A 26997-nucleotide genomic window follows, 5' to 3' on the forward strand; every position below is an offset into this window, starting at 1 on the left:
AGTGGATGAGGATACAAGTTTTAACACCGTTCTTCAAAGCATTTTGACTGCTTTCTATCACATCAGTCTGTTGGAATCTCAGTTTAGATCATGTTACCATGTACTTTCATCAGGATAAAAATGGGAATGACACCATGATGACTTGGTTTAAGATGGATTTATAAAAATTATCATTTTCTGAATCATAAATACCTTTACATTAGTGTATGCATTTCCAATCCCATGTATCTGCAAACCAGTGCCAGTGCCTCTGCATATAAGCAGTACTTTTCACTTTCATTAAAAACTGCAGTTGTGCAATTCCCTATGTACTTTTTATAAGAAGTTATCCCTGCATTTGCCCAGAACTGCATTAGACTACTATGTCTTCTTTCAAAGGATTTCTAGGTAGTTTCAACTCCTATATGAGCATACTCCTCGTCTGTAAGAACTTACTGATTTTTAGAGTCAAATGAGTTAAAACACTGGAGTGGGAAACAAATTGCACGGAGGCAAAATGGAAGATAATGAACATTGGAAATAAGCATGGCTTTAGTAAATGTTGCTTCTCTGCTAGTTCCTAGTTGGTTCTATCAAGAGAACTCTTTGTAGAGCAATATAAATTTTAAATCAAAAAAAGAGAATGTACCAGTGCATGACCGTACTGTGATCTAAAATGTCCCACAAGAATATTTCCTAATTATACTGCCTGATCAGTTTTATTACCTTAGCCAGAACAGCTAGTCTGCAAGAAATACTGACACTTGTATAAAGAATGGTATACCGTAATAATGGATTTATTTTTACATAGTCATCTCTCATTTATTAGACTGACTTGTGGACCAGGTTTACTTGTATGAGATTCAGCTCGATTTCTATTAGCTTTAGGATATCTATTGCAGAAAATTTATAACAAAACATGCTCTTCTTGTTCTGTTTTACTGTACAAGAGGTTTTGATAGTCATTTGGATTGAAAGCAACACAGATGATAGTGCATCCATAGTTTATAAATATTACTGAATTTCTAATTTTTCAGTAAAAATCTCAGATGATGCCCCTTTCCTAAGATCATTACAGGTAAAGAGACTGTGGGATGGACCTTAAAGAAGATCACATGCTTTCTTCAAAAACAACATTTCCAATAATTTTGAGGCATCACTTTAATTTATCTCAGAGCATCTAGACATGTAAATCAAGTTTGTTGAATAATCTTGCTTACAGAAAGTGCTAAGATGACTTTTAGACCAAAATAATGTGAAATAATCTTATCTTCAGACTCCTCTGTACTTCTTGGATGCAATTTGGAAACCTTGTTTATTAACTTTCCAAAGAATCACAGTTCCTGTTTCAAAATATTCTAAATATTCAGACCCTAAAAAAGGGTCTGAAATTGGCCAATATTTTAACATATCCACTAAATAGTTCTTTTTTTCTGAGAAATTTTTATTCTTTCTCTGCACCAGAACCAAAAAATGCAAATTCTGTTATCATTTAGGTAATACTTAGATGGTAGCTGTGGAGTAGGGAAAGCCACTGGCTCCATAAGATTTAGTGATGGTCTGATAGGCACAAACAATTCATTCTAGTATATCTTGAACTCCTACAAAATCATAATGATTATGTTAGTATTTTATGTAATGTATTAATTTTTTATATGATTGTGGCCTTCTCTCAGTCATCTTTATGAAATAACAGCACGAAGACATGTGGCTTGCACAGATAATGTTAACTCAAGTTTGCATGAATGCCTACTAGGGTTAACCATAGATGCAGTTTATTTGCTTCTGTTCTTTCACCATTGTTGTTTGCTTCATTATGAGAACAAATTCAGGCTGTTCCAGGATAGCATTAACATGGCTTAACAGCAAGCTATACAGTCTAATTTTGCCAGTGACACCGTTCTTTATGTGACAGTTTGCAAGCAAAGATTGAAATATGATTTCCCTCAAAAGATGGGATAATAGTGAGATTTGAAAGAATAATTTTTATGAGAATCCCAGCGATTCAAACCAAGTATGACATTGGATAGTAAAAAAAAAAGGAGGGGGCTGAATAATTTTGTATGCCCTGCAATCAGCAGGCCACTCACACATTGCACAGAAGAACCAGACAGCTTTGGTTCACAATTAATTTCTGGACATATGACATGGAAGCTGGAGATCTAGCAAAGACATTAATAGAATACTTAAATACCTTTGGAAACCAATGCCTTTGAAAAAATTCCAAGGGTTATGTGGAATTAATTAATTCCAAATGTCAGGATTCCTCATACATCAGCATACCTTTACTGAAAAAGTTGTTCATAAAAAAAAAAAAAAAATGAAATATACAAGATATTTTAAGAATCAAGCATGCTATTTTTACACTAAAGGACCTCATAAGGGAGACCTTATCGGTGCAATAACTACAGAACTACCTTTAGATACATAAAAAACATGAAACTTAACAATGGAGAGAACAAGCTAAGAGCAGCCCACAATAAACTGGGAACAGGAAAGCTTTTCTTCACATTCTAAGTGATACTGATGGCTTTTGGAATGAATCAGAGATTGAATTAGAACACTTTTATTGAATGATCATTTGAGCAATTTGGTTTCTAGTTAAAGTATTCCCTCAATGCTGATATGCAAATAATGATTTCTGCTGCTGCCACAACAACTGTTGATGATTTGTCCCAAGATTTATCAGAGGAACAAGAAATAGCTAATAAAATGCCCCAGCGTACCTTTCTTTCAGTGTGTGATGGTTGCTGTAGCATATTCCCTACTTGATGGTTGCCGTAGCATATTCTCTACTGGTTTTAAGTCCACTTTTGAAAGTCTTGAGAAGTGTTTTCCTCCATTTTTTCTGAGAAAATTACAATTATTTAAACTTATCCTTTAACTTTATATGCCTTTTTATTTCCTATGCAAAAATTTCCTGCCTCTCTATTTATTGTTATAATTTCTCTGTTGTATTACTTAGATAATTATTTGTGGTATTTTTGATGGATTATTCACTAGCTCTCTCATTCTCCAAAACTTATTTCTGGAAAAACAGCATCTCTGAGCTACTGCACTAAGTAGATCCATTTCTTTTTATATGACATTCAGGTGGTGAATATTCTAAACTTCTCTACTAGTTCTGAACTTCTCTTACACTACTGTACCTGTTCCCACCAACTGCATGGTTCAAATGCAAGTTTTGAATTGTTTTTTCTCTGCTTTGAATGTCTTTTTCCTCTGTAAATCATAAAGCTGTTGCCTGTATAACTAAGGAAAATTCTCAGTGGGGTTTGGCAATGAACAGTTAAAACCTCTTGACAATGGGCAATTAAAATCTGTTCTTAGTGTTCTGCAATTTAGGACATTTTCAGTATAAGCTCATTGTTCATGCTGAGTGATCAACAACAGATGCCTACTTATGTCTTTCCTGGTTTCAGGAACGTGCCCTCCACAGCACATTCCTATCTAGTATAAGATATGCTCCTATCCACTGCAAAGAATTCTGTAGATACCGTTGGGAAGACCTCTACGTCTTCCAGAGAAGCAGCATTTCATAGTCTGAAAGAGAAGTTAGAAGCATCCTTGAAATTCACAGTAGTTTTTAATGTAGAATCAATGAAAAATCAATACAATGAAAAACAATCTTACAGCTGCACTTTAGAGCTACCAGAAGTTGTACTAGGGTTCTTTAAGCAGGTGGTTTTCACCTTGCTCAAATTAATCTGAGGCTGTTGAAATGGTAACTTTTTATTTATAAATGACTGTTTTGATGGAATTGCACACATTTGCAACATACAGAAACATTCCCTGTCTGCCAAGCTTAAGATCAAAACTTGCTGATATATGTCACTTGGTTTCTATTATCTACAGTGCTTAGTATGGACAAAACCATGTTATTTTGAAAAAGTAGAAATAGTTGCATTTCAGGTCAGACAGCATGTACAGCTGCTGAGCTTTCTGTTGTTTACTATACCGCCTGAACTCTGTTTTACAGGACAGTAAAAATTCCCATGCAGGACTGGACACGGATAGGAGAATATTGGGGAGAGGGGAGGAAAGGATTTATCACCCCCACATTGTTTCTTTCACTCTTTTCTCCCATTGCTCTCCCTTTGTTACCTTCTCCTGGATTTTGAATGCAGTTAACTTCCAAATTACCGCAACCCTCTCTGAGATACTTAAGGCCAGAGCTAGAATTTTTTAATGTTAAATGGATGATGTCACAATCTGATGCTTACTCTCCATCTGATTATGAAGAAGGCAAGAAACTACTGCTAAAGAATAATATAAATAAACAAGAGAAGAGAGACAAAAAGGGCAGAGGGGAAGCTGGTGGAGAAAGACAGCTATAACTGCTCTTCATTCAAGTGATAATTGCTGTGTCTGAGTTGTCAGGCTGATGAGACTACTGTTTATCTGAACTCAAAGGTAGTTTTCCATGTAAACTAAAAAGCAGACGTGTCAGATTAATCCTTTCTATAGTTGTAGTAGTTTCAGTACAGTTACAGAAGACACAATTTATGCCATAAGAACTGAAATCTGTAGTTTTTCTAGGCTTTGTATAATGTCTAGAATTAAGAAAGTGGGAATGTTTTCAGGGAATAAGGCTGAATGTATATTGTAAAATTACTGTCTGTTACATTTTTATTTTACACATGCCACCTACATTATAACTAAAATGCACCACAGTCTTTTTATAATTCATTTTTACTGGAAAACAGTTCGTGGAGAATTTGAGTAGGAAAAATCAAACATTGCATTGGCTTTGAATTCTTCTGAGTGCATGGTTACAGAAGGTCAACAAGGACACTTGGGAGCTGATTGAGTATTAGTTAATCAGAAAAAATTTCATTTTCATTTGTCACTAGAGCTCTTCACAAATACAACCTTATAATTTTTTTCCTCTCTCTAAGTCCTGTAATGGTAACTCACAAAGCATCATCTTTCCAACTCCTGTCATCACTGCAATGGCATCAGGGAATATGGACAAGTTTCATATCTAGTAAAAAAACTGAACTAAAAAAGCAGCATTTACAAAGTTGTTGTGGGGGGGAGGGGATGAAAGTATATTCTTGCTCCGCAATATTCTATACTATTGTAGTTTATTGAGTACCATACTTCATTTAATATCAATAGTGTCACCGATTTCACCAGCAGAACTACAACCTCCATTTCTGTCAGCGTGGCAGGACAGCTGTTCTCAAAAACAATGGCATTAAAAGGGTAAGTTCTTTCCTTTTTAGCTTTTAAACCTTTGTAGATGTTAAAACAATTGTGCAAAACACCTCAGGACAAATTATAACATACTTTTTACTTTCCTGGCATATGCAAGCATTGTTATATTTATTGTGCCTCATGCATTTTTTCCTTCATTACAAACAGAAATGCATGACATTAAACACATCAGAAAGAGATGTATGGAAAATTCATTAAGTAGGACTATTTCTTTACTCAAGTACATGAAGTGTCCATCTGACCCACAGCGTACATTTAGGAGACTACCTTGAGGACAGCCTGAATGCAGGCAGCTGCCTTCCTACTGGTTTTAAGACATAGCAACTGGAACATAACTTATCCTACACTCCACCATCTAGACCGTGTTTTTCTAGCATGCACTAAAATGTTCGTAATGTATTTTTCTGCAAAGCGTAATGTTTCTACAACTGCTTTCCAACTTAGGTAATAAGAAATACCGTAACACTGAGGTGTTCTGCTACTTTTCTAAGTAATATAAATTTTGTAAACTTGTAACTCCGAAGTGTTTCACACAGAGTTCTCCATGTTATGGTAGATGTGCCAATGTCATTCCTGCTAAAGCAAGGAAAAAATTAGAATCTGGAATTAGTAGGGCAAGAAAGTATTGTCAGGAAAGAAACCATGGAAGTATATTATGGCTCGGCAGGATCCAGTATCTTTGCAGTTTCTTGACAAACAGTGCCTCATTTAATGTGATCTGAAAGTGTCATCCACAAGATCCAATTCATTCTGAATTTTCCTTCCTAACATGATACATTGTGAAAGATCTGGAGAAGGTTGGTGTCTTCTGAATTTGCATTGCCACTCTGTCCTTTCTATAATGGTCAGAATTTAAAGAAAGTTGAGGATTTTGCATAATGTCTCTTAAAAAAGTATGGTCAGGTTACAAGACACAGTAATACATGACAATTGTATCTGACTGCCTATATTAAGGTTCAAGACAATAAAGTAAATTTCTTTACATAATGACCTGGAAGATTAGTTACGCTTGATAAATGTGACTTAAGAGACATTCATTTAGCTCAGACTTTTCTCTGCAAGCAGAATTACATTTCATTAAAAGGTCTGAATGTATCTGCTTTATAGATAGGGAAATTTTAGAATATATTCCTAAACCTCCAGATAATAAATACAGACCATTAAATTGCTAAATGTTGCTGAAATCTTTTATGGAGATAGTGCTAATCCAGTCAGTTCTTGGAAGATATATAGACCAGTTTCTAATCGGTCCTCAAGAAGGTGCTCATAAAAATGAGGTAATAGTGAACAGGGATGTAGAAATACCTTGGCCAAATAGTTTCCGTAGAATTTTACAGCCAAGCTTGATATATGGAGGTCTTTTTACAATACTCTACTCAGCTTGTAGGTCAGCTTGCCACAACACTGAATATGGCTGCATGGTTACTGGGAAGGCAGGGGATGGAATAATGGACTCAGCACATTGTTTCATTGCCTGTCCAGACTGCCAGTTACAGGTTGAATTAAAAGTTATTACAGTTAAAGCCTTGAGGGTACCTCGTCCTAGTTAGCCTGCCAGTCTTCTGAGCTCCATAAGGTATCTTAAACTCTCAGATTGAAAGGAATGGGGCTGAGAAACGGGTGTGTATTTGCTCCTGGTGCTGAAACTCTGATGAATACTGTGTCTTCTGCTCTCAGGAGGCTATGCTGTTAGCTTCTTACCAAACACATTAAGATTTTTGAGCTTTAGACATTTGGAACAGAGTATTGACTTGAACACTTTGTCTCTGAGTTGGTTTTCACTAGAGTAAAATATTTTCCCTGCTATGTCTAAACATTATATATATACTTTTATTACTTACAATTTATAGTCAATATTGACTGTATCTGCTTTCATTTTCCTTGTGTACAGTAGGTGATAGCAAAAATATGACTAAGCTTGCCAGGACTTTTGGCCAGTAACTTTTATAAATACTAATTCTTAGCTATATGCAAATATTTTAAAAGAAAATGAGAAATATAATTTAAAGAAAATCAAGACGATTTGAAGGTAATTTAATTGAAGGTAAATTAAAAAATTACAGAGAAAGTAAAAGATTAAATGGAAGAGAATAAAGCAAAACCCAATGTATCCTCATACCATATTTAATCATCATGAGAGAGCAATTTGTCTGTGCTAGACTTCCTTTCCAAGAGACAGTAAGCTGAGATCTTGAACTTTTAGATTACAGTTTGTGTATGATTTTTTCATATTGTCTCCTAAATAAGTTGTAGTTGCTCCCCTATTCCAATCTTCCCCTTGGCATTAGTATTCAGAATATCTGAAATGCAGATTCATCCCAAGTATCTACCTATGTCTGCAGCTAGGATAATCTCTTCACACAGGTGTTCTGGAAAATACAACCCATGAAATATCCAGAAGGAAGCTAGAGCTATAATCTCTTTGGGACCATTTCACATGCTTCAAAGGTGAGGGTCATTCACATGCAAGAAACCGTCCCAAGACCTTGTCTGAGCTGGCAAAAGCCTTGAGAAGACATTAGGCCATTCTGCTGTGGACAGGCTTGGTACATAAACCATTCTGGAGGGACATTTATCTGAGCTCTTCTTGGTTGTGTTTAAAACCTCCTACAAAGGAAATGGCCAAACCTGCTGAGACAGTTTTTTCCAACACAACTGTACCTAATACTGGGGACCTGTTTCTTTAAATACGGTCTTAACCACTCATATTGCAAAGTAGTCAACTCTGAGGTGTGCTCTGCTGGCCCTTTTAAAGCAAATAGTTTACAACATTCAACAGCTGTTGCCAAAATGTATTACTAACAAGTATTACAGTCTGAAACTTGTAAGAGGAATCGGAGAGGAATTGCAGAGAATTCTGATTCAGTGACTTCCTAGTGACAATTGTTAATGTGGTACTAGTGGAACACTGTAATCCACGAGCAAGCCACAACAGTAAATTGCTTGTTTCAGTTTTGAAATCGGTGAGAGTAGAAAGAAAATGATGAAACCTTTACTTTAGAACTACTTGAAAATTCAATGTTAATTCTGAAGGCGTCTCTATTTGTGTCTCTCAGTTCTCTACCAAACCTATTTGTCTCCAGACAGAACTGAAAAGATGTTATAAAACCTACGTTTCTCTAAGTAAGATATGACCTTGGTTATCTACTCAAGTATCAAATTGTAGCTTGTGAAGTTGAGTTCTTGCATTATGGGATTCTAAGGTCATGAAGGAGGATCAAGGAAGGTGAGCATCATCCAGCTCAGCACCTATAAGGCTGCTTTTGCCGTAGATCATCATATTTAGCTGTATTTCCAGTACACTCACTCTAAGATTTTATATATTACATTCTGTAAATAGAGGAGACTCCCTGGTTATGACATATTGCTACAGAACAGGTAGTGATCTAATAAAAAGCAAAAGAAGACGAAGAAGGGGTTTGCCAGAGCCCTGTGTGATATGAATGCTAACAAGTCCACTCACGTCATCAGCTTCCCTGCTCTCGGCTCCCCCCACCCTCCCTTCCTTTCTCTTTTATGAGCCAGCTTGAAATCAGGGAATTACATGCTAAGGAAAACCCTTCAGCTAAACATATAATTATTCTGCACAGGATCAGTGCAGCACAGTTAATAAGTTTACCAACTGAATTAATTTTTATTTTTTCATGTCTGTATCTCCTGTTGAGAGTGAAGAAATTCTAGATTTAAAGGAGAAAAAATGGCTTGCAGTTGTGAAATGAGTATCTAAAGCTGAGCGTTCATTATGAGAGAAACCTCCACTGCAGGCTGTTGGCAGACAAACCTTACTGTCAGTCCCCAAGATTCTGAATAACTGACTCCATGTGGAGTTATTGCTTACAGATACTTCAGAAATAACTGATTTCCTACTTTAATTTTCAGCTGTTTAATAATATTCCGTCCTTCAAAAGTCACAGCTGTAGTCATTGCATTGTATTTCATTTCAATTCACCTGATTGTTCTGAGAAGTTAGTATTTATTTGGACAGGGATGTCACTTCACTATAAATGGGTTCACATTTTGAATGACCTACTTGTAAACTGCTTCACTTAGGAAGCACAAAATCTTAAGTGCTGTTATTTGCAAAAGTACAGAGTATACCTTTTAGACTGTACTTACAATGAAAACACAAACTATCATGTTTTTATTAATTCTAAGTGCAAATAAGAGTCAGACGTAAGACCTCATACCTCCCCTCTGTGCCCCCAAACCCCCAAATTCTGTACAGGATTACCTTCTGTAGCGCATGCATGCATACTAAAATAGATGGCCTTCGGTTTAGAAGTGCTCACCCTGATAACCTGTTTGCAACTGCAAAGTGTCACAGAGATTCACAGGAAGTTTATACACCAAAAAGCAATCAAAGTCTCCAGGTAGAAGCATTACAGATGTAAATATTGACCTGTAATTTGTCATTTACACATGTTAATATGTTAAACTTCATCAAAGGAAAAAACGACCACGTTAGAAAACTACTCTATTTCTTAATTTACTTGCAAGCTTTATGGGTAATCGTTTTCCAACAAATCTGAGCAAGGCAAAGTTCTTTCTCTTAAAGTGCTTTTGGGGTCTGGTGCTTTTGGTATATATTCCCAGGAAAACATTTAAGTTCTGTAAGAAATGGGTACGTACTGGGAGAAATACGTGCTGGTTTTCTGAAGTGAAAACCATTTAGAGAAATGTAAAATTTTGGAAAATTCAGGGAAAAAAAGAATAGTGCCTGAAAACTTGTTAAAAATATCTTCACAATGCTTTCTGCTCCTTCGAAAACTTTATTTTTAACCACAGTGCCTTCTGCTGTGTATTTGCTAAACTTTACAAAATATTTTTGTATAAAGATAATTTCTTTAACACAAAGTTATCTAGAGCCTTAAATTCTAGGTCCTCTGTACACCTCAAGAATCAATTTCTGAAGACTTGTATGGCCTTTTCCCGGTTGCCCATAGATTCATTTCCCAAGCTGAATTCCAGTTGAATGCATTCCTGAGAAAGGAACTGTGGAAAAACACAAGATGCCAACTTGTCATAATAATGTTCCTTAAAGCCTACCAATTTTTACTTTTTTGGCAAGTAACATTTCCTTAAGGAAAACAACAGAAGGGTGTCTCCTCTTGGTTGGGGCTTAGGCTACAGCTGCTTCTGATAATAGCACACTGTAACCAGGACGCATTCTAGGTAGCGAGGTCTCAAACTATTAACATAATTTCCGTGCCTTTCTTCCATCTTCTCTTCAATTATTTGGTGTTGCTGGTACTCACTGCTAGTTAATTTCAAAACATATACTTTGCTAACAGCTTTAAAAAGTAACTTATGATAGCTTAAATAATTAGGATAAATTCAAGTTAAAAATGCATATTACTATCATTTCCCTATGAAATATGTGAGAATTTACAACCTTTACAAATAAAACTAAATGACTACATATTTTTAAGCCACAAAAAAAGTTATAGTACACTTGCAATATTTGTTACTCTGTTTATTAACATGTTGCTATCTACAGTAAATATTCCACAGGTATATAGTGGTAATTTTTCTAAAATGTCTTTACTTTATCTTTTAATGCTGTCAGAGAAGTGTACCTTTCAGTATAGAAGACATATGTAAAAGCTACCTTATCTATCACTTGAAAATTACTACCCATGCAGACCTTTGACCTCTAAAGCATTAACAACTATTTAGCAGAATGACTATAGCTAATGGAGCTGACATACAGACTGTATTTAAATTACAGACAAAGAGTGGCCACAATTTGGCGATTTTTGTAAAATAAGGTGTTTACGAGTAGTTTTAAACTAATTCTGGTATGTTTCCATTTGTGTGTGTGTTAGGTCTTCTCTTTGGCTCCAACTGAAGCAGGCATTTATAAAGGTAAACACAGATAAAAAAAGGGTTTGTAATATTTGCATGGCAAAAAGGGACAAATAGGCACCTTTACTGTTTGTGGATCTGTAGCACTCATATTACCAAGGAAAATACCTATCCTGTAAATACTTTGATGTTCATTGCATTGTACTTACTTATGCTTAAGCCCAGAGGCACACAACTGCCAATACTGTCTACTCCAGACATCCCTATGGATGCGGTATGCAGTCATGGTATAGAAATTTAACTGTAATACATTTAAAAACCTTTTGTTTGTATGACCTTCTTGCTTCCCGTGGTACGCACTACATATGTTATGGATTAATGTTACCCAGGATCTAATTAGTTTACATCAAAAAGGATAAAAAAGTAGCAGGAAGTATTTTTAAATTTAGCAATAAGTATTATACACATGTTGACATTTAGTTTACATTATAATTAGAGTTATGAATTTAAATAGCATAATGATCTGTCCACCTCTTAAACCTTTTATGTACTGAAAATAAAGGTGTGGATCAGAAAACTCTCCTCTGCACGTACATTAGGATTTGATTTCAAATGATAACATTGGAGTATGGAAATGGTTTCAGCATCCATCCTGATGACCTGCTGAAGACCTCCCAATTAATCTGAGTTCACAAACACCTGAGAAACAAACTACATACATTCCTCTGGATACAATTGTTTCATAATACTGTATGTTTGCAAAAGATCAGTTTGCTCATAATTGCAATGTGTCTGATGAGCCCCTAAGCAGCCTAAGTTCAGTTAAGTATGGAGATGTACCTCAGCAAAATGAAATCAGAACCATTCCATTATTAACGATAATACTTTGAAAGCTTTAAGATATTATAGTGGGCATCCAATTCAAGCCTCAAATAAGTTCAGTAATCACATTAAAGAAATTATTTCCATAAGTAACGTAGAAACAAAATTTGCACCTCTTCTCCTTATATAATGGAGATCCTTTGTAGCAGAAATTATTTGTCTCTAAGACAGACAGCTCATCAGAAGCAATGTATTAACCACACTAATGCATCCTACTGCGGAAATACATTTTTCCCCACTCTGGAGAAATATAAACCACTTATCATCACGAACAATTCCTCACCCTCCCATCCAACCCAATCTGTTTGCAGCACAGCTGAGCATTGTAAGGCAAAACATGTCACAGCTAACGGCTGTGTTGTGAAACTGTGAATGTGCAGGGAAATCATCATTGCTGTCAAGTTATTGGGAAGAGTTTCCCCAGCGAAGCTGTGCTTGGCCCTGCGCGTTCCCCCCTCGTGCACCCCACGCATGGCACGGGCTGCACTGTCCACGGTACCAGCGACGGACGGGGACACGGGTGCGTTGGACACCACAGCGGCACGAGCAAGAGCGGCTGGGAATTCTGAGGAAATCGGGGCATGTCACTAAAGGAGCAGAATTCCTCAATCCAGCTACCGGTACCTTATGCTTCTTGTGGTACCCTAAACTACACACAAGTGCTGCACAGCCACTGCATCAGATCACCTGATGTGAGCAAAACAGACCTAATCAGGGCAAATTTAAAGCAACCAAACATAATAACGTTACACTGTGCGATGCATAATGGAGCTATGAGACACAAACACTTTGCGTCTGCATTTACCAACAAATGCATTTGATTCCTACTCAGTTCTCGGCACAAATTCCAACAACACGCTGCACAGCTTAAACAGCCTCTCTCCTCAGTCGTGTCTTTAAAAACTACTGTGCAAAGCAGCATACAGATTATTAGAACTGAATAAACTCTTCACAAAACAAAGAATGCAAGAACAGATATGTAAATTGCAAGGATCCAAAGTACAGACAATACATGGTAATAAATGATCGTACCTTTCATCCAATCCACTACTTGCTTGGGCGTCCACTTGCTAATAGGTTCCATAACGAGAGCCATCATCAGATCACTTTATCATTCACACCAAAATCAGAAAAAGGAGAGAAAAAACGTATCAGAGCATGGCTGAGCTAAGAGAGCTGTAGGATTTTACAGTGCAGTCCAAAGAAGATGATGCTTTGTCCCTCCAGGTTTCTCCTGCACTGATTCAGTAATGTATAAAATTACACTGCTTGATCAGCTCTGGCACCTCCCCCACTGCACACAGCCTGCAACACGCTGGAGCACAGAGCCAGGAAATGGTGCAGTACGTATAGACTTACTTACAAAAGCCTCTACCCAGTGATCTACTTATTAGACTGGCACAAATATAAAATTATATTACACAGAGAGCAATTCAAGCTGGAGCCATTCCAGATACTGAGTTTTAAGGAGCTTTATTCCAACAAGCTCTGGGATCTTCATCAGGGAAAATATCACTACTGTAACTTGATAGCAGATTGTCTTGGCTTCATTGTGAATATGCTGACTGTCGCTCAGTTTAAAGTGAAGATAGAAATATCAGAATATCACTTGGCATCTGGCAAAATGCTGAGCATCTCCATCTTTACAATACAAAATGTTGCTGGAGTCTTATACTATATAATCATGTAATTCAGAATGTCAAACACAGTATAAAAAGTCTTACCCAAGAAAAAACTATCGGAAGAAAACTCTTTTTTCTGGCCACATTCAGAGCCAATATATTTCCTTCTATGAGCTGCTCATTTCAGAGTGAAAGAATGACAGCAACAAAGAGTAAATTTTTTACTTCTACAGCACTTTAATATAGATGAGTATAGCAAGCATTTTGATTCAAAGCACTGGGACCATAAATCATCTCTCCCTTTTGTTAGGGAAAAAAAAATATGTTTAAAATATTCCCAATACCAAAGTTTACTACCCTTTCATAAGATGAAGGTGAAACATTTTAATGAACTGTGCCAAACAGTGCTTTTTGGACCCATTTGTGACTCTATGCACCTCACGCAGCACAAGTTCTGCATCATGTGGTCGAAGAGGTGCATGCTTTCTGTTTGATCCATTGTCTGAGATATGCAGCCTCACTATTTTATCTTAGGGGGAGAAACTCAGATTCCAGAAAAAGAGACAGAACAAAGCAGTTCCACCTTTCTTTTCAGTAATCTTTCATCTGTGCCTTTTCTTCCTGTAGTGCTCCAAGTAAGGGTAAGAAGATGATACTGATACCATGTCTGCCTCACTCCGCTGGGCTGTGTTAATTTACCCAGGCTGAGAACTGTTCCCTCTTTCTTACATGGCGGAACATAAAATACAAATGGAATATTTATGCTATACTGTTTCACAGTTCTTCCTTAAATCTATACAGATAAGGATGCAGACAGGCATCCTTTTTTTCCCCCTGAAATGTCTCTGAAGAGATGTACCATTCTCAGTTCAGTGTTACACTCTAACCTTTTTTATTTTTCTTTTGCTTTGGGAAGTAGTAAAACTAGTATTCTATGATGTATTTTGAGTGCTCAGAGTACAGATCTCCTTTACAAAAGGATTCACATCAATTCTCCTTCAAGAAAGCTGTTTGCAGCTGAACAGCATGTCAGCTTCCTCTGTGAGTTTTGGGAGACCACTTTCAGTAGCTTTAGTTCTGTCTAAATAGCTGACTGCTTATAATGGACATAACAATGACAAAGACTTCAAACACACAATACTTCTCTTTTTAGACAATATTGGACTGGAACTGAGATAATGCAGAATAAGTATTTCTGTTAGCTATTGGAAAGCTGTTTGTTTTGGAGCTCTGCTTTCTTAAAATTTTTTTCACACAATGATCACCTCTTAAATTCCTTTAAGTTCAATACAAGCATGGAAGAACTTGAGATAAGCTATGTTGTGTATGAATTTAGTATTTGGATACAATTAGACGAAATAATCTTCATTCATGGTTGTTTGGACTATTTCCCTAATTCCTGTAATTTGACAGACATTCTGTCAATGTCCTTTTGTGTTGTATTTCCTACCCGTGCATGACTGGGCAGACTTCAGGGTTTTTTATATTGTGACATACTTTTGCAAGAGGATGGAGCCTGATTTCAAAGTCCATCAATGTCAGTGGGAATACTTCCATTCATTTTAATTATCCTTGGATGACAAAAAAAGGCCCCAAACTATTATTTTGGAATCAGTACTTTCATTTTCAGAATGAGAACTTTTAAAAAACTTTCTCATGTCCTGTTACTGAGGCTCCTCACCACAAACATGGTTTGCAGTCTCATTTATTCATACTGTTGCTCACCACCATGATGCTAGTTCAGGCAGGAACTATAATTTATCTGAAAGACTTTTAGTATTAGATAATCTCCTCTGTTTTTCTTTATTACTAGTCACAGTTTGTCTGTATTTTGGGATTCTACAACCCTCTGGACAACTGTCTGCTTTTTCTTCTACTTCTTGAAATAAAATATTTAAAGTCAAAACTGGTAACTCTGTTTCTCTCCTTCCTGAGCAGACAACTTATTCAGCTTCATTATCCATTGCATAAATTGGTGTGCCTAGTCATAGCTTGTTACAAACCATTCTAAACCCAGACAAATGTTCCTTTAACTTATCTCATGGGTATGTTCATCATGGCAACCTGTGGATGGTGGTACCTGCGTATTTCCTTTGATTCTTGTTTTGTTATTTCAAGTCAGATTTATTTCTCACACTCTGTCATATGAGGATGTCACAGAAACATGGCAAGCCTTGTCTAGATGAGAGAAGGAGCCTGTGACAGACCACAGACCTCAGTAATGGATACAACTGAGCAATAGCTAAGGCCAAATGGAGTCAAGATGTGTTCAGACTATTTCTGTAACCACAGTTCAAGTCAGTTCATAGCACTTTTTAATATAGGCTGTCCAGTATGCCAGCTGAGGTAATGACTCTGAAATGAGTAATCATGGAATAAGCCACCCATTGCACCTAGCTATCATCCCTACTACTGACACGGTTCTAAACATAGCTGTGCTAGAGTTCAATAACCTAGCTTCACTTATTGTCAGCTATAGGTCACTGTAGTAAAATCAAGTTTGAAAAGTCACTAAACAAGGAACTTTTCTAAAAAATAAGCAAAACTGTAATCCTTACAGCTATTCCACATGTTTTTCTGTCCATTTATTGCAAGGCTTCTGCCTAGATCTGTCCCCCAATCTACCTAGCATTGCTTCCTAATACCCACATAAAAGAAACAATGCATTCCCATGACTATGTTTTTCTTCCAGGCTGAATATAGCAAATCAAGAGAAAATAAGATCAAGGAACGTCTTTCTCACTATTATTCTATCTAGGTCATGTAAATGAGAAATACTTTCTGACTGAAGTCTGCTTAGGCATCAGAGCAAAATAAGGCATTTGAAACAGAGAAACGAAACAGACCTTTCACTGTATGATGCAACCTTGTTGTCAAAGGCCTATATAAAATAATCTGGTAATTTCAACCGTAATCACGGCTATCATCTTTGACAGCGAAGGCCTAAGGCTGAACAGACTGGTGGAAAGGTTTTGAGTCCTTTCTTCTTCACCGCAATAATGCTGGCAGTTCAGCTTTTCAGCACTGCCTGGCATCTCCAGGATTACTAATTAAACCATCATTCTCTGTTTTTTCATGGTCACTGTAGGAGGCAGTTAAATGTTTTTGTGTATTTCATGGCCAGTGATAACTTTCCAATTAATGATTATGCTCAAACCTGGTAACACAGTCAGTATAACACTTAGAGCAATCATACATTTCTTGCAGTTTTCATTTGGTAACAATTATTCTCATATTCTTTGATGAAGAAATAACCTGTATGTTGTGAAGTCAGTCCTTTATAAGCAAGTTAGTTTAAGAAAATCTTGACGTCGCATTTGATAGCCATTATGGAAAACATAAGCATGCAGCTTCAGATTAAATCAGTCATGACAGCCCTGAAAAAGTGGTATGTAATATTACAGCTTAGGACATCTATAATTTAAATTATTAATAGAAATATGTGCAAAACCTCTAAGGAAATTACTGTTGAAATCTTGGTTATCATTACGGTTTTTTATCATATAACATCCATGTATTATACAGCTGCTTTTTGTGAAAAAGATTTTTAAAAAACAGAATGTAACAAAATTATTAGCTTTGATCAGATGCATTCTAGGCTGGTTCTGCCTGATGCTGCTTTCACACAGTCTCTTCTTTGCATCAACTCTCAAGACTTGTCTCAAAGATGGAGGGCAAGAAAACTGCCTTTGGTGAGTTTGTAGGAGAACAGCTTGTGCTAGGAGGAACAAAAACCCCAGCTTACATTTGTGATAGGGATCAACAGACCTTCCTATTTAATTACAAAACCTTTGCCTTATTTAACTCTGAGTTTACAAGCTGAAGGGTTGGATGTTGCTGTCCCCACCTAAGCTCAGAAGAGCTGGAGGCAGTTCCCTGTGCCTTGAGCGGCCCATAGGAGGGCCGTAAGGAAAAGGGAGGACCGCTCCCAACTACCAACAAGCATCAACAAGAAAGTGCTACATGATAGATCGATCCTGCTTTTGAAATAGGTTGGACATACTCAGCGAGTGTATGCTCTGTCTTCTCCAACATACGCACCAGCTGGTGCTGGGAGGTATTTTTGCCCTGTGCAGGCATTAGCCCTCACTTGCCTTTCTCTGGGATCTTGCCCACTGTCAGGGGCTGGCGGCAGAGGACATCTGCTCCAGCCAGCCGGGGCCGCAGAGCCCCGAGTGACGATGGTGTTAGACATTCTGGAGTGCCATCTACTGGCACCGCACTTGGTGCTCAGCCGTGGAGCCAGGCACCCGCCACGGTGAGCACCGAGCCCTGCAGCAGCAGCAGCGCCTTGCCCTCTGTGGGCACTCAGGAGTTTCTGTCACCTGCAAGACTTCTTTCTTGATTAAGCTGTAATGATGGGTGGAAGCATTACCGTGGGACTTCACCTGCACCCACTCTCAGCAAGGTGAAGTGCATGAAAATTTTGAACTTTGAAAGCAATAAATTTTTGGCTTATAAGATAGGAAGCAAGTGGTTAATTTTTACCTCTGGTATTTATTGTTACAAGAATTTATAGCATTTCCCATAGGAACCCACTGTAGTCTCTGCTATTCAGTCACAGGTACTGTATTAATATTCCAGTTTTTACATGGAGCTGCATTAGAAATGTATATTTTTCATGCTCCATTAGGTGATATAACTGTTAATATTAATGTGTGTTAGTGATAATATATGATATCTTACATTAATTTGGTATTAAAATGCCCTTAACAAATGGTTTGGAAAGCAGGACTAACATTGCAAAAATGCAAGTAGTATTCAGTTTTTCAGGACTATCAAGAAATTATTTCATAATCACTTCCTAAAAAATATGTTTTGGCATTACTGAGATGTTTTTGTGCAGTGCTGTTTTCTTAGAGTATTTTAGTGTTCACAAAAGCTCCTACTGTGACACCTCTTGAGGCTGAAGTTCTCTATTTAGCCGCAAAACATGTATAGTATGGACAGAGGCAGTGCAAATTTCATCCTATCTTGCCATCACTTTTATCATATCATCTTTTTTCAGAAATCACCCTTTAGGTGTTTTGAAATTCCCTGACATCAATTGTAGTTTATATACGATGGATCCTCTAGATTACATATCTCTGGTAAAAAATTATCACTTTTTGCAGCCATAATCAGAGTTTTAAATGTACCCGAAGTGTGTTAATGTGAAACGTATCTAAAACCGTACAATAAAGGAACATAAATAATATAGTTCTTCTGTAATATAAATCCATTGACCTCAGTGAATACATTGTGAAGTTACAACTGGAATAAATTTTTCCCATGGAAGCTGAACCATGTGTTGCTTTGACTAGGACTGCAAATGTTTTTCTAAGCAGAGAATACTGAAATGTTTTCATATTAAGGGAAACAGGATCGTCTGTTTTTAGTCTGCTTGCTAATATCACCAGCATGTTTACAGTCTTCCAAACAGCTCCAAATAAGAGGGCACGCTCAAATCTGTGAATCACTGTGACAATCTTCAAAGCATAGGCACAAGAAGAAAGTACCTTGAAGAAGTGCCTGTCAAATATACTTCTACCTTGCCAAGGAAAAGGATGCTTTCATACAGAGACTTGTACCACCAGAACTAGTCACAGCTTCTTCCACGGAAGAATAAACTTCACGAGGATAAAGATATCTGGGCAAATCTTAACACTAAGCTGCTGGAAAACAGAGAGGATTGGTGATACAGGTGTCTTGTCTGCATTATTTTTCTCATCAGTTTGGTAAACAGGGAAAAACTGCAGAAAGATCCTTTGTTATAATTTTTTAACACAGAACTCTGGGAAAAACTATAAAGTTCTGCTAATTTCAGAATTGACTGGATAATGTAACTTAATTAAGGAGAAACAGGAAAATATCTTACAGAAAGTCTATTTGAGTCTCACATACAACTTACTACCTTCAGAGAGATCCTGCTGCACTGGGCAGACAATTGTACGTTCAGAATGGGTTCACTCTGGTAAATCAATTTTCCAAAACAGGGCTTATAGTATCAACAGTCACAGGGTCAACATAAGACTTTCTGCAGGCAAAGCTGGACAAACTCTTTCCAAACTATGTTCCAGCTTAACAGAAATCATCAGTGTGATGCCAATATTATTACATGTGGATCAACAGCCTGTGTTATATAGGTGTTGTGTAGATAGACTACATTTTCATAACTCTTCTTTTTGGCACTAAAATCTTTGCATTTTTTGAATTTTAAAATTTGAGCAGCTGTTAACTCTAGCTTCTTTTCTTTTAAGAAAACAAAATATTAGAATATTTATTATTACAATATGTTTCATTTCCTGTCAATATATCCATAATCATTTGCATACAATATAATTTATATTTGCCCTTCCCCCTCTTCTAGTAAATACGTGGAAAATATTTATTTGATAAAAACAGAAAAAGTGTTCAATATATTTCCTCTGCAAGATATAACTGCTTATAAGCAGCAAACCATCTGCTTCTCACTACATTAGGTAAACCATATTACTTTGGAAAAAAACAATAACGGGAAACTCGACAACAGTAATAAAACTTCCAAACTATTGATACCAGATTCCCTTGTTATTCATTATTTGGTTGGAAAGTAGGCTTTGAAACAAAATTGCCTGTTGATTTTTCTAATGTCTTCAGGGAACTTCGTCTGTATATTCTCTGTAACATTTATTATTTGAAGAAAACAATCCAGCAACATTGCAAATGGGACTTGCTTTGCCATTGAGGGACACTCACTGTGGTGGCAGAGGAGAGACAAGCTCAAGTTCAATCATACAGGAGAGCACCGGGTGCAATCTAGGCAATGACGTGGAGAAGGATTCCACTGAGAAAAGACATTTTATTCTTTTGCACTTCATCATCATCTTCTTCTCCAGCACCCCATGGTAAAATTTGCCTTATGGAAATATTTGAACATGGGCTTAAATATTAAAAGAGTAATTTTGCCTTGCAGAGATATCCGATGGGGTCACTTAGGATGTGCTGAAAAGGGAATGTCAAATTCATAAGATTCTAACAATTATTATTATGCCATCTTCATTTTTCTGTGTGATTTGTCTTTCGTATTGCCAAGTGACTGGTGACAGGCAAAGCTTTTCTTCAAGGCATTCTCAACATGGCTTTTTCTTTATCTTAGCATCTCTGCAAAGCCCTGCTATTATTAGGTCTTTCTAATGCCTTGGTTAAAACCTCAGAGATTATGCCTCCTACTTTATACTCCAATAGCTGCTTCATTCATAATGTTTAGTTAGACTAAATATTTGCTTGGAGGGCCTGCTATGCAGTGACTACAGAGATATTCCCAGCACGTGACTAGAGCCAAAATTTTTGTTTCCTTTATATTGTGAACAGAAAAAGAGATATAATAATCTGAAAGCTAGAGAAAGAAGATTCATGTAGACCGCTAATACCTGCCAGGCTAACCTAACATCAAAACATTTGCTGCAGCCTTCACCGTGTTTACTTCAGAGAGTTTAATACGTGAAGCTTCCTATACAGCTCTTGATAATCTGTGAATGACTGGTAGATGAAATATAGGGTTTAAATGCAGAGCTGGAAGTTTTTCATCCTCTCTGTAGTAATACACTGACACAAGTGAAACACTAAAACAAGAGGATGCAGAATAAAAAGGTCTCTTCCTTTCAGCCTGTCTCCCCAAATTAACTCACTTTGACATTTAAAGAGACCAGGAAGATGATGGTGATATGTCCTGTCGTGTTTTCCATTACAATCCAGCAGCATGGTCCTTGCTCTTAACCAGGAACCTTTGCATTAGCAACCAGCTTGCCTCCTGTAATTCGCCAGGGCTCTTCCCTTGCTCTTTCCATTCCACACAGCTCTGTTCTCGCTTATATGCAATGGCAGCTTTATTTTTAAATAAGCTCAGGAAGCAAACAACATCATGTTTTCCTTTTCTCTTAAGAATGCATTTGGACAACCTGAAACCATTTGGTGATGTTGACAATATAGGCTCTGATCAAGCAAGGGGTAGGTATAAATTACCAAGAACTGGAAAGCTCTGTAGCTGTGTTTCAGAGTCATTCATTTCTCTCTCACTCTCCTGTAGTTAAAATTGCATGAGCTCAGATCCAAAATAAAGACCTGCCATTCAGAAGCCTTGTTTATAGTAATAGCCGTCATAAACCCCCTGCCATCTGCAGATCCTACTCGCCTCCCCCCTCCCGACCCGCAGCGTTTCCTTCCTTCTGTTGGCTGTCTCGACGGTTCTGCAGCCAGACGTAGTCCTTCCACTCTCTGTGAGAGAAAGACAGTCTCAACATTATGGTCTTCAGCCAACAAAGACCATCCACAGCCCCGCCACTAAAATCTGGGGAGAGTCTTTTGATCTTTCCTTGTTTCAGGGCTCTTCAACAGTTACAGCAGTTCTTTAAATACTGATTTCTGATGATAGCCAAACTACCGAGTGTTTCCTTAGGACCCATGCCATCCAAGCCCTTGTAACAGCTGTTTTCTTTTCAGGTCTCTATGAGGAATCTGTCTTCTGTTTCACAGACTCTTCAGAGCGAGAGAAACCTGCATTTTTAGCTCTTCTTTTAATGGGGCTTGTTTTGCCTGTGAGAATGATTAGAAATGCTCCCTAATGCCTGCAAGTATCAAAATACCCAATCCTAAAGAAAGGAGCCAAGACCCTTTTAACACAGATATGACCATGACCAAGCCTTGCCCCTGGAGTCCCGCAACATGTCCATCAGCACTCCCTATGTCACTGAGTTTTACTGGTTTTGTTCCTCAGGCTTGTATTAGTTTCCCAGTCAAATTCAGGCCACCAGCTGCAGGACAAAGGTTTTCTCTGAAGGAAAACATATCCTGCAGTTCAAGTTGTTGTGTTTTTATTAAGTTCAGTGCAGTAGCAGCAGCAGCAGCAGCAATTTTTGGCTACAAAACCTCTCGGTAGGTGGTTAGCACTGTGAGCCAGTGTTGTGAAAAGGTGAGACAGACAAGAAACCTGTTAAGAACTTGACCCTTGTTTCACAGTCCCTGTAGACAAGGCCCTGTGCCTTCTGTCTGGAAAAGCTCAATGATTTTAGTGACTATTTCGCTTTATTTTCAGACTGGAGTCAGCTTCCAGTCCTCATGCCTTCTTGAGTCAGTTTTTTATTATTAGGGAGATTAAAATAAAACATCATAAACGTAGCTCAAAACCTTCTCCCTAGGCTGAGCTGAGACCGGGGCTCCTACTGCTTGCCTCAGCTCATCTTCCACCTCCGCACTTCCTTTGAAGTCGGTGCCAATTTCCTCTTTCATTTGGGATGGGTGATGTGAGTCTGGAGACGGTGCTGCAGCACGCGAGCAGCAGAGAGGGGTAAGGGGTGCTGGCTGTAGGCATTGTCGCTCACACCTGCAGCACCAAGCTCAAGTGTAAATAAAAGTCCAAGCTGTACATTCTATTATCTCCCTCTTCAATACAGTTCCTCCAAGGCTAATCTCAGGATATTAACTCTTCATCATATAAGCTACTCATTGAACATGTTCTTAACTCTGATGAAGGGGAGTAACTGTTCAGCTGTCTTTAATCTGAACAAGTTAGAAAAAGTATTGATTGCATTCATCTATCTGTAAAACTATTAATACTAATTCCATATATCATTTATAAATTCATTTTGCATTCTAAACTAAAAAACGCACCATTACTTATGTTTAATGCTGCCTGCACATTTTACTGATGAAGTGCCACATTCATCACATTTCTGCATCATACCTTTTTAATAAATGTCTACATTCCTACAATCATGTATCTTTCTAAGGACGTTCCTACATCTTTTCTATAGCTCACCAATTTTGTTGTATTACTGGTTTCTCACACTACATCATCACAAAACGTAGCACAACACTTTTCATGTTAATTGAATGTTCTGCTGATATATACAGATATTTATAATGTCCTGGGGCAAACTGTTTTATTGGTTTTCACAGCACAATTCATTTCCGTATTTTCACTTATTCACAGAAAATGCTACAATTAAAAACAGTTTAGGCTGAAAACTGTTGAAAGCTTTTTCCACTGAAATTCTAAATTACATGATTTCACACTTAAACAAAAATACGTACCATTTTGAGCTGCAATAAAGTGACAGAAAAAACTTTAAATTTGAAATATATTAGTTTATTGCAAATAGTCTTGTAAACTGGTTGCTAATACAACTCTGATGAACTTTTCTGCCAGGACATTGTCCTGGTTAGAATTCTAACATACACAATAGAATGTAAAAGTTAATTATTTTGCTGTTAAAATACCACTGTCATCAAAACTTTTCAAGAATTGTGGCTCATGTTTTTCCTGTCTCTCCAGAAATAGGGGATCCTTTCATGATCCTACAACCTCCTTGTTTCCCACTTGCTACACTTCTGTCTCCATAGGCTCAGAGTACCTTTGCAAATCTTGCTTGATTTAAGTGCTTTATTCAAGTTAACTGGAGGATATTTATCCTGGGCTTCTTTCACATTCATTCAAGTGCTTAAATAAATTTTGTGGAAAGAGTATCAGGAACAGTTTTTAGAAATATAATATGAATCCTTTGTGTCCACACCAAATCTCCAAGTAAAACACAGTTTCATCTGGATCATGTTTCCCAGGTGGCTTAGGAAAATAATATAATTCTGTATCAAAAATTACCATAGTCAAGTTACATTTATGTCCATGAGGAATTTTGTTGCCTGAAGTAGAAAATCATTCGGGCTCATAACTTCCCCTTCTCTTCCTACAGGCATAAAAATGACGGCCGAGTCAATCAGAATGTATTCACATATTAATACCACTTAAGCAAAGCATAAGGACCTGGTTTGACTTGGAAAGTGGTTATGCTAATTAGCTTAAATTTGCAAGAATTTGACTCAATAGGAACAACTTGACATTTAGTTTGAAAGGTCTGAATGTTTCTGTAGAGTTCAGATAACAATATTGCTAGTAAGATACTCCTTTTTTTCCCTTTCCCAAATGACACTACAAACACAAAGGTTTCATTTGCAAATGTTTACCTAGAATGAAATGACTTACATGAAGGCCTATCAATGCAGCTGACACAGATCCCGATTAAGTTGAATCCCTGGCAATAGAGTCTGCCACAGAAGTTGGGCTGTTTGCTTTTCTTGAATCCTCCCTGGCTTTAGATGCTTTCAAATCTTTTCTAATCCTTGCTGAAGGGCATAGATAATTAACCTGGGAACCGTGCTACGCTACTGCTTTTGCAAACTATGTGACATACCTGCACAATATCGACCCCTGTCTGTAGATATATCAAGTAGCTCAGGGAAAAATATGTTTGCGGCATGGCACAAAGCCACCTTTCCCCTTTTTTAGTACGTACAAAGGATATCTCTCCTACCACAAAGCATAAGAGACATGCTGTTTGCTGGGCTGTACCTACAGCATCTGATTGATGACAATAACTGTTAATTTATTTATTTCTGTGCTTTATACTTCTGAAGCATGCTAGTTCTTCAAGACACTCGCTGCTTTCTTTCATTGCCTTGTTTTCCCTTAGCTAATAAAGTGATATTTGGCATCTCCTTTGTAGTCCAGTTTTCACATTGCTGTTAACAAACTGCTTTGAAGTACTGCTTCCTCTGAAATTGTAGAAGTATGATGTTGCATTGACCACTGCTTCACTCTCTATTTTTTTAATTCCCAGAGTTAGAAATCAAGTGGTTAATGGAGCTTAAGCTCCATGGCTTGCAGCACACTACACCCTTTCACTAGCTGTGAATCCAAGATAAACACAGTGATTTAGGTCTGCTAAGCAAATCCATCAGCTATGTAGCATGACAGATTGTTGATACTTTTGCTTTTGGATCTTTATTGAAATAGACTGCTCACAGCTACTATTTTTTCCCATATTATATCAAAGAGCTTGTTTTACTCTTGATATGTGTTAGGACACAGTGGAGGCCGCTGCTCCCGGGGGCCAGGAGAAATGGGTGCTCCCCACAGGGCAGGGTCTCACAGAAAGACCAAAGGTGCCCAGGAGGGCTGGCAGGCGGTCCTGGGCCACGGGGTTGGGAGAAGAAAGAAATCAGAAAGACATGAGTATGTACGCCTGTCTGCTCTTTCCAGATGCCGCTGCACTTTTTCTAATTCAAATTGTTAATTTAAATTATTTTTTTGAGTCATTCCAAGTAAGCTAAGACACTTTCATAAATAAGTGCTATCCATCTACCCATATATGTACTTAAATAACCCAAGTTGTTGGGTGCTTAATGACAGTTTCCACACAAAAATCGCATTTGTTTGAGTTTTCTATTGATATTTTTAGAGGAAACCAAGTGACAAGCTGACTAACCAGCAGAAGATCGTAAGAATAAGGTGCAGACCTTATTCTGATTCAGAACCATTGCATTTGAGCATATGCTGGAAGGGCAACATACTCCAAACTGCAGGTCTCAGTTGCATTTAAAAGAGTGGGCTGACCACACATATCCTTGTGTATGCCACTACAGGCGAAGCAGTTTATAGTAATTTCAAATAATATAAAATATTCTGCTAAAATTTATCTGATAACAAAAAGGACATATTAATGACATTACTGAAACATGAAGCCTTAAATACGGACTTGTTTTAAAGTTTACCAGTGCTTTTCTGATCTTTGATTCTATTTACTCTATGGGGAAAAATAAGGTGGCATGAGAATGAGTGATGAAGAATTGTATTGGATGAAGCAACAGGATTCCTAAGACAGAAGATTTTGGGGGAAAAATTAATCAAAATGTCCATGTGAGTGTAAAATGTATTATTACTATTATTTTGCAATTAAATGTATGAAATGCATAATGACATACAGATTTTTCACTGGAAAATACAGAGATCAAAAGGAGTTATTGATACTGATGAACACTGATGATTAACATTAATTAAGGTTTCATAGCTGGAAATTCTCTGGTCAGCAATACATTGATGCTGTCAGGGAATTCAAATTCCCACAGGTCACCTTGGGTGCATTAAAACATGACAAGCACAGTATTTCTATCATCTAAAATACTGATTGCTTAAATTACAAATGAGCAGATCACTCTATATGTGAGTTACTCCTTTAACACAAAACATCTACCATCAGCCGTTGTCCGGGACAGGATATTAGCTAAAAAGGCTTTTGATACAATCCAACACATTTGTCCTGTGTTCCTGTATTCTTATCTTGCTTTAAAAAGGAGACAACTCTATTTCTGCACCGAATGCTGCTTTCAAGTGCATCACCACAGCAGCATTGCCTTATCATAACAAGCATGGGTGACAGTGCCTAGGCCTGTATCTAAAAAAGATTTGGCATCCTGTCTTAACTCAAAGGAGATAAAAGGGCATTTTCCAGATGTGGTTGTTCAAGAAGAAGCATCTATTAGGAACCCAACAGTACAAACTACATTGTGAGTAGATAGATGCAGCGATAGGGAAAATTATATAACCTTTCCCTCCTCTTAAAAAATCTTCCCTTTGAAGTTACATCATTACATTTTATCTGGACTGAGATTAAACAAGATTATATCTATGGAGGAAGCA

The 26997-nt window shown here is 37.4% G+C and overlaps 1 protein-coding gene across 4 annotated transcripts in view; it reads right to left on the reverse strand.

The window, feature by feature from the left end:
• Nucleotides 1-13250, reverse strand: part of LOC119157487 (connector enhancer of kinase suppressor of ras 2-like) — a 214629-nt gene extending 201379 nt beyond the window's left edge. For all 4 annotated transcript variants that reach the window (XR_005107546.1, XM_037408478.1, XM_037408479.1 and 1 more), the window contains exon 1: nt 12919-13250. Coding sequence is in view for 3 of the 4 variants with exons in the window: in XM_037408478.1 (XP_037264375.1) it covers nt 12919-12985 (67 nt within the window). In the remaining variant the exon portion in view is untranslated. The remainder of the gene's footprint in view (nt 1-12918) is intronic.
• Between the last annotated feature and the right edge of the window lie 13747 nt (nt 13251-26997).

Source organism: Falco rusticolus, chromosome 14, assembly GCF_015220075.1.
Source record: "Falco rusticolus isolate bFalRus1 chromosome 14, bFalRus1.pri, whole genome shotgun sequence".
Taxonomy (NCBI): Eukaryota; Metazoa; Chordata; class Aves; order Falconiformes; family Falconidae; genus Falco; species Falco rusticolus.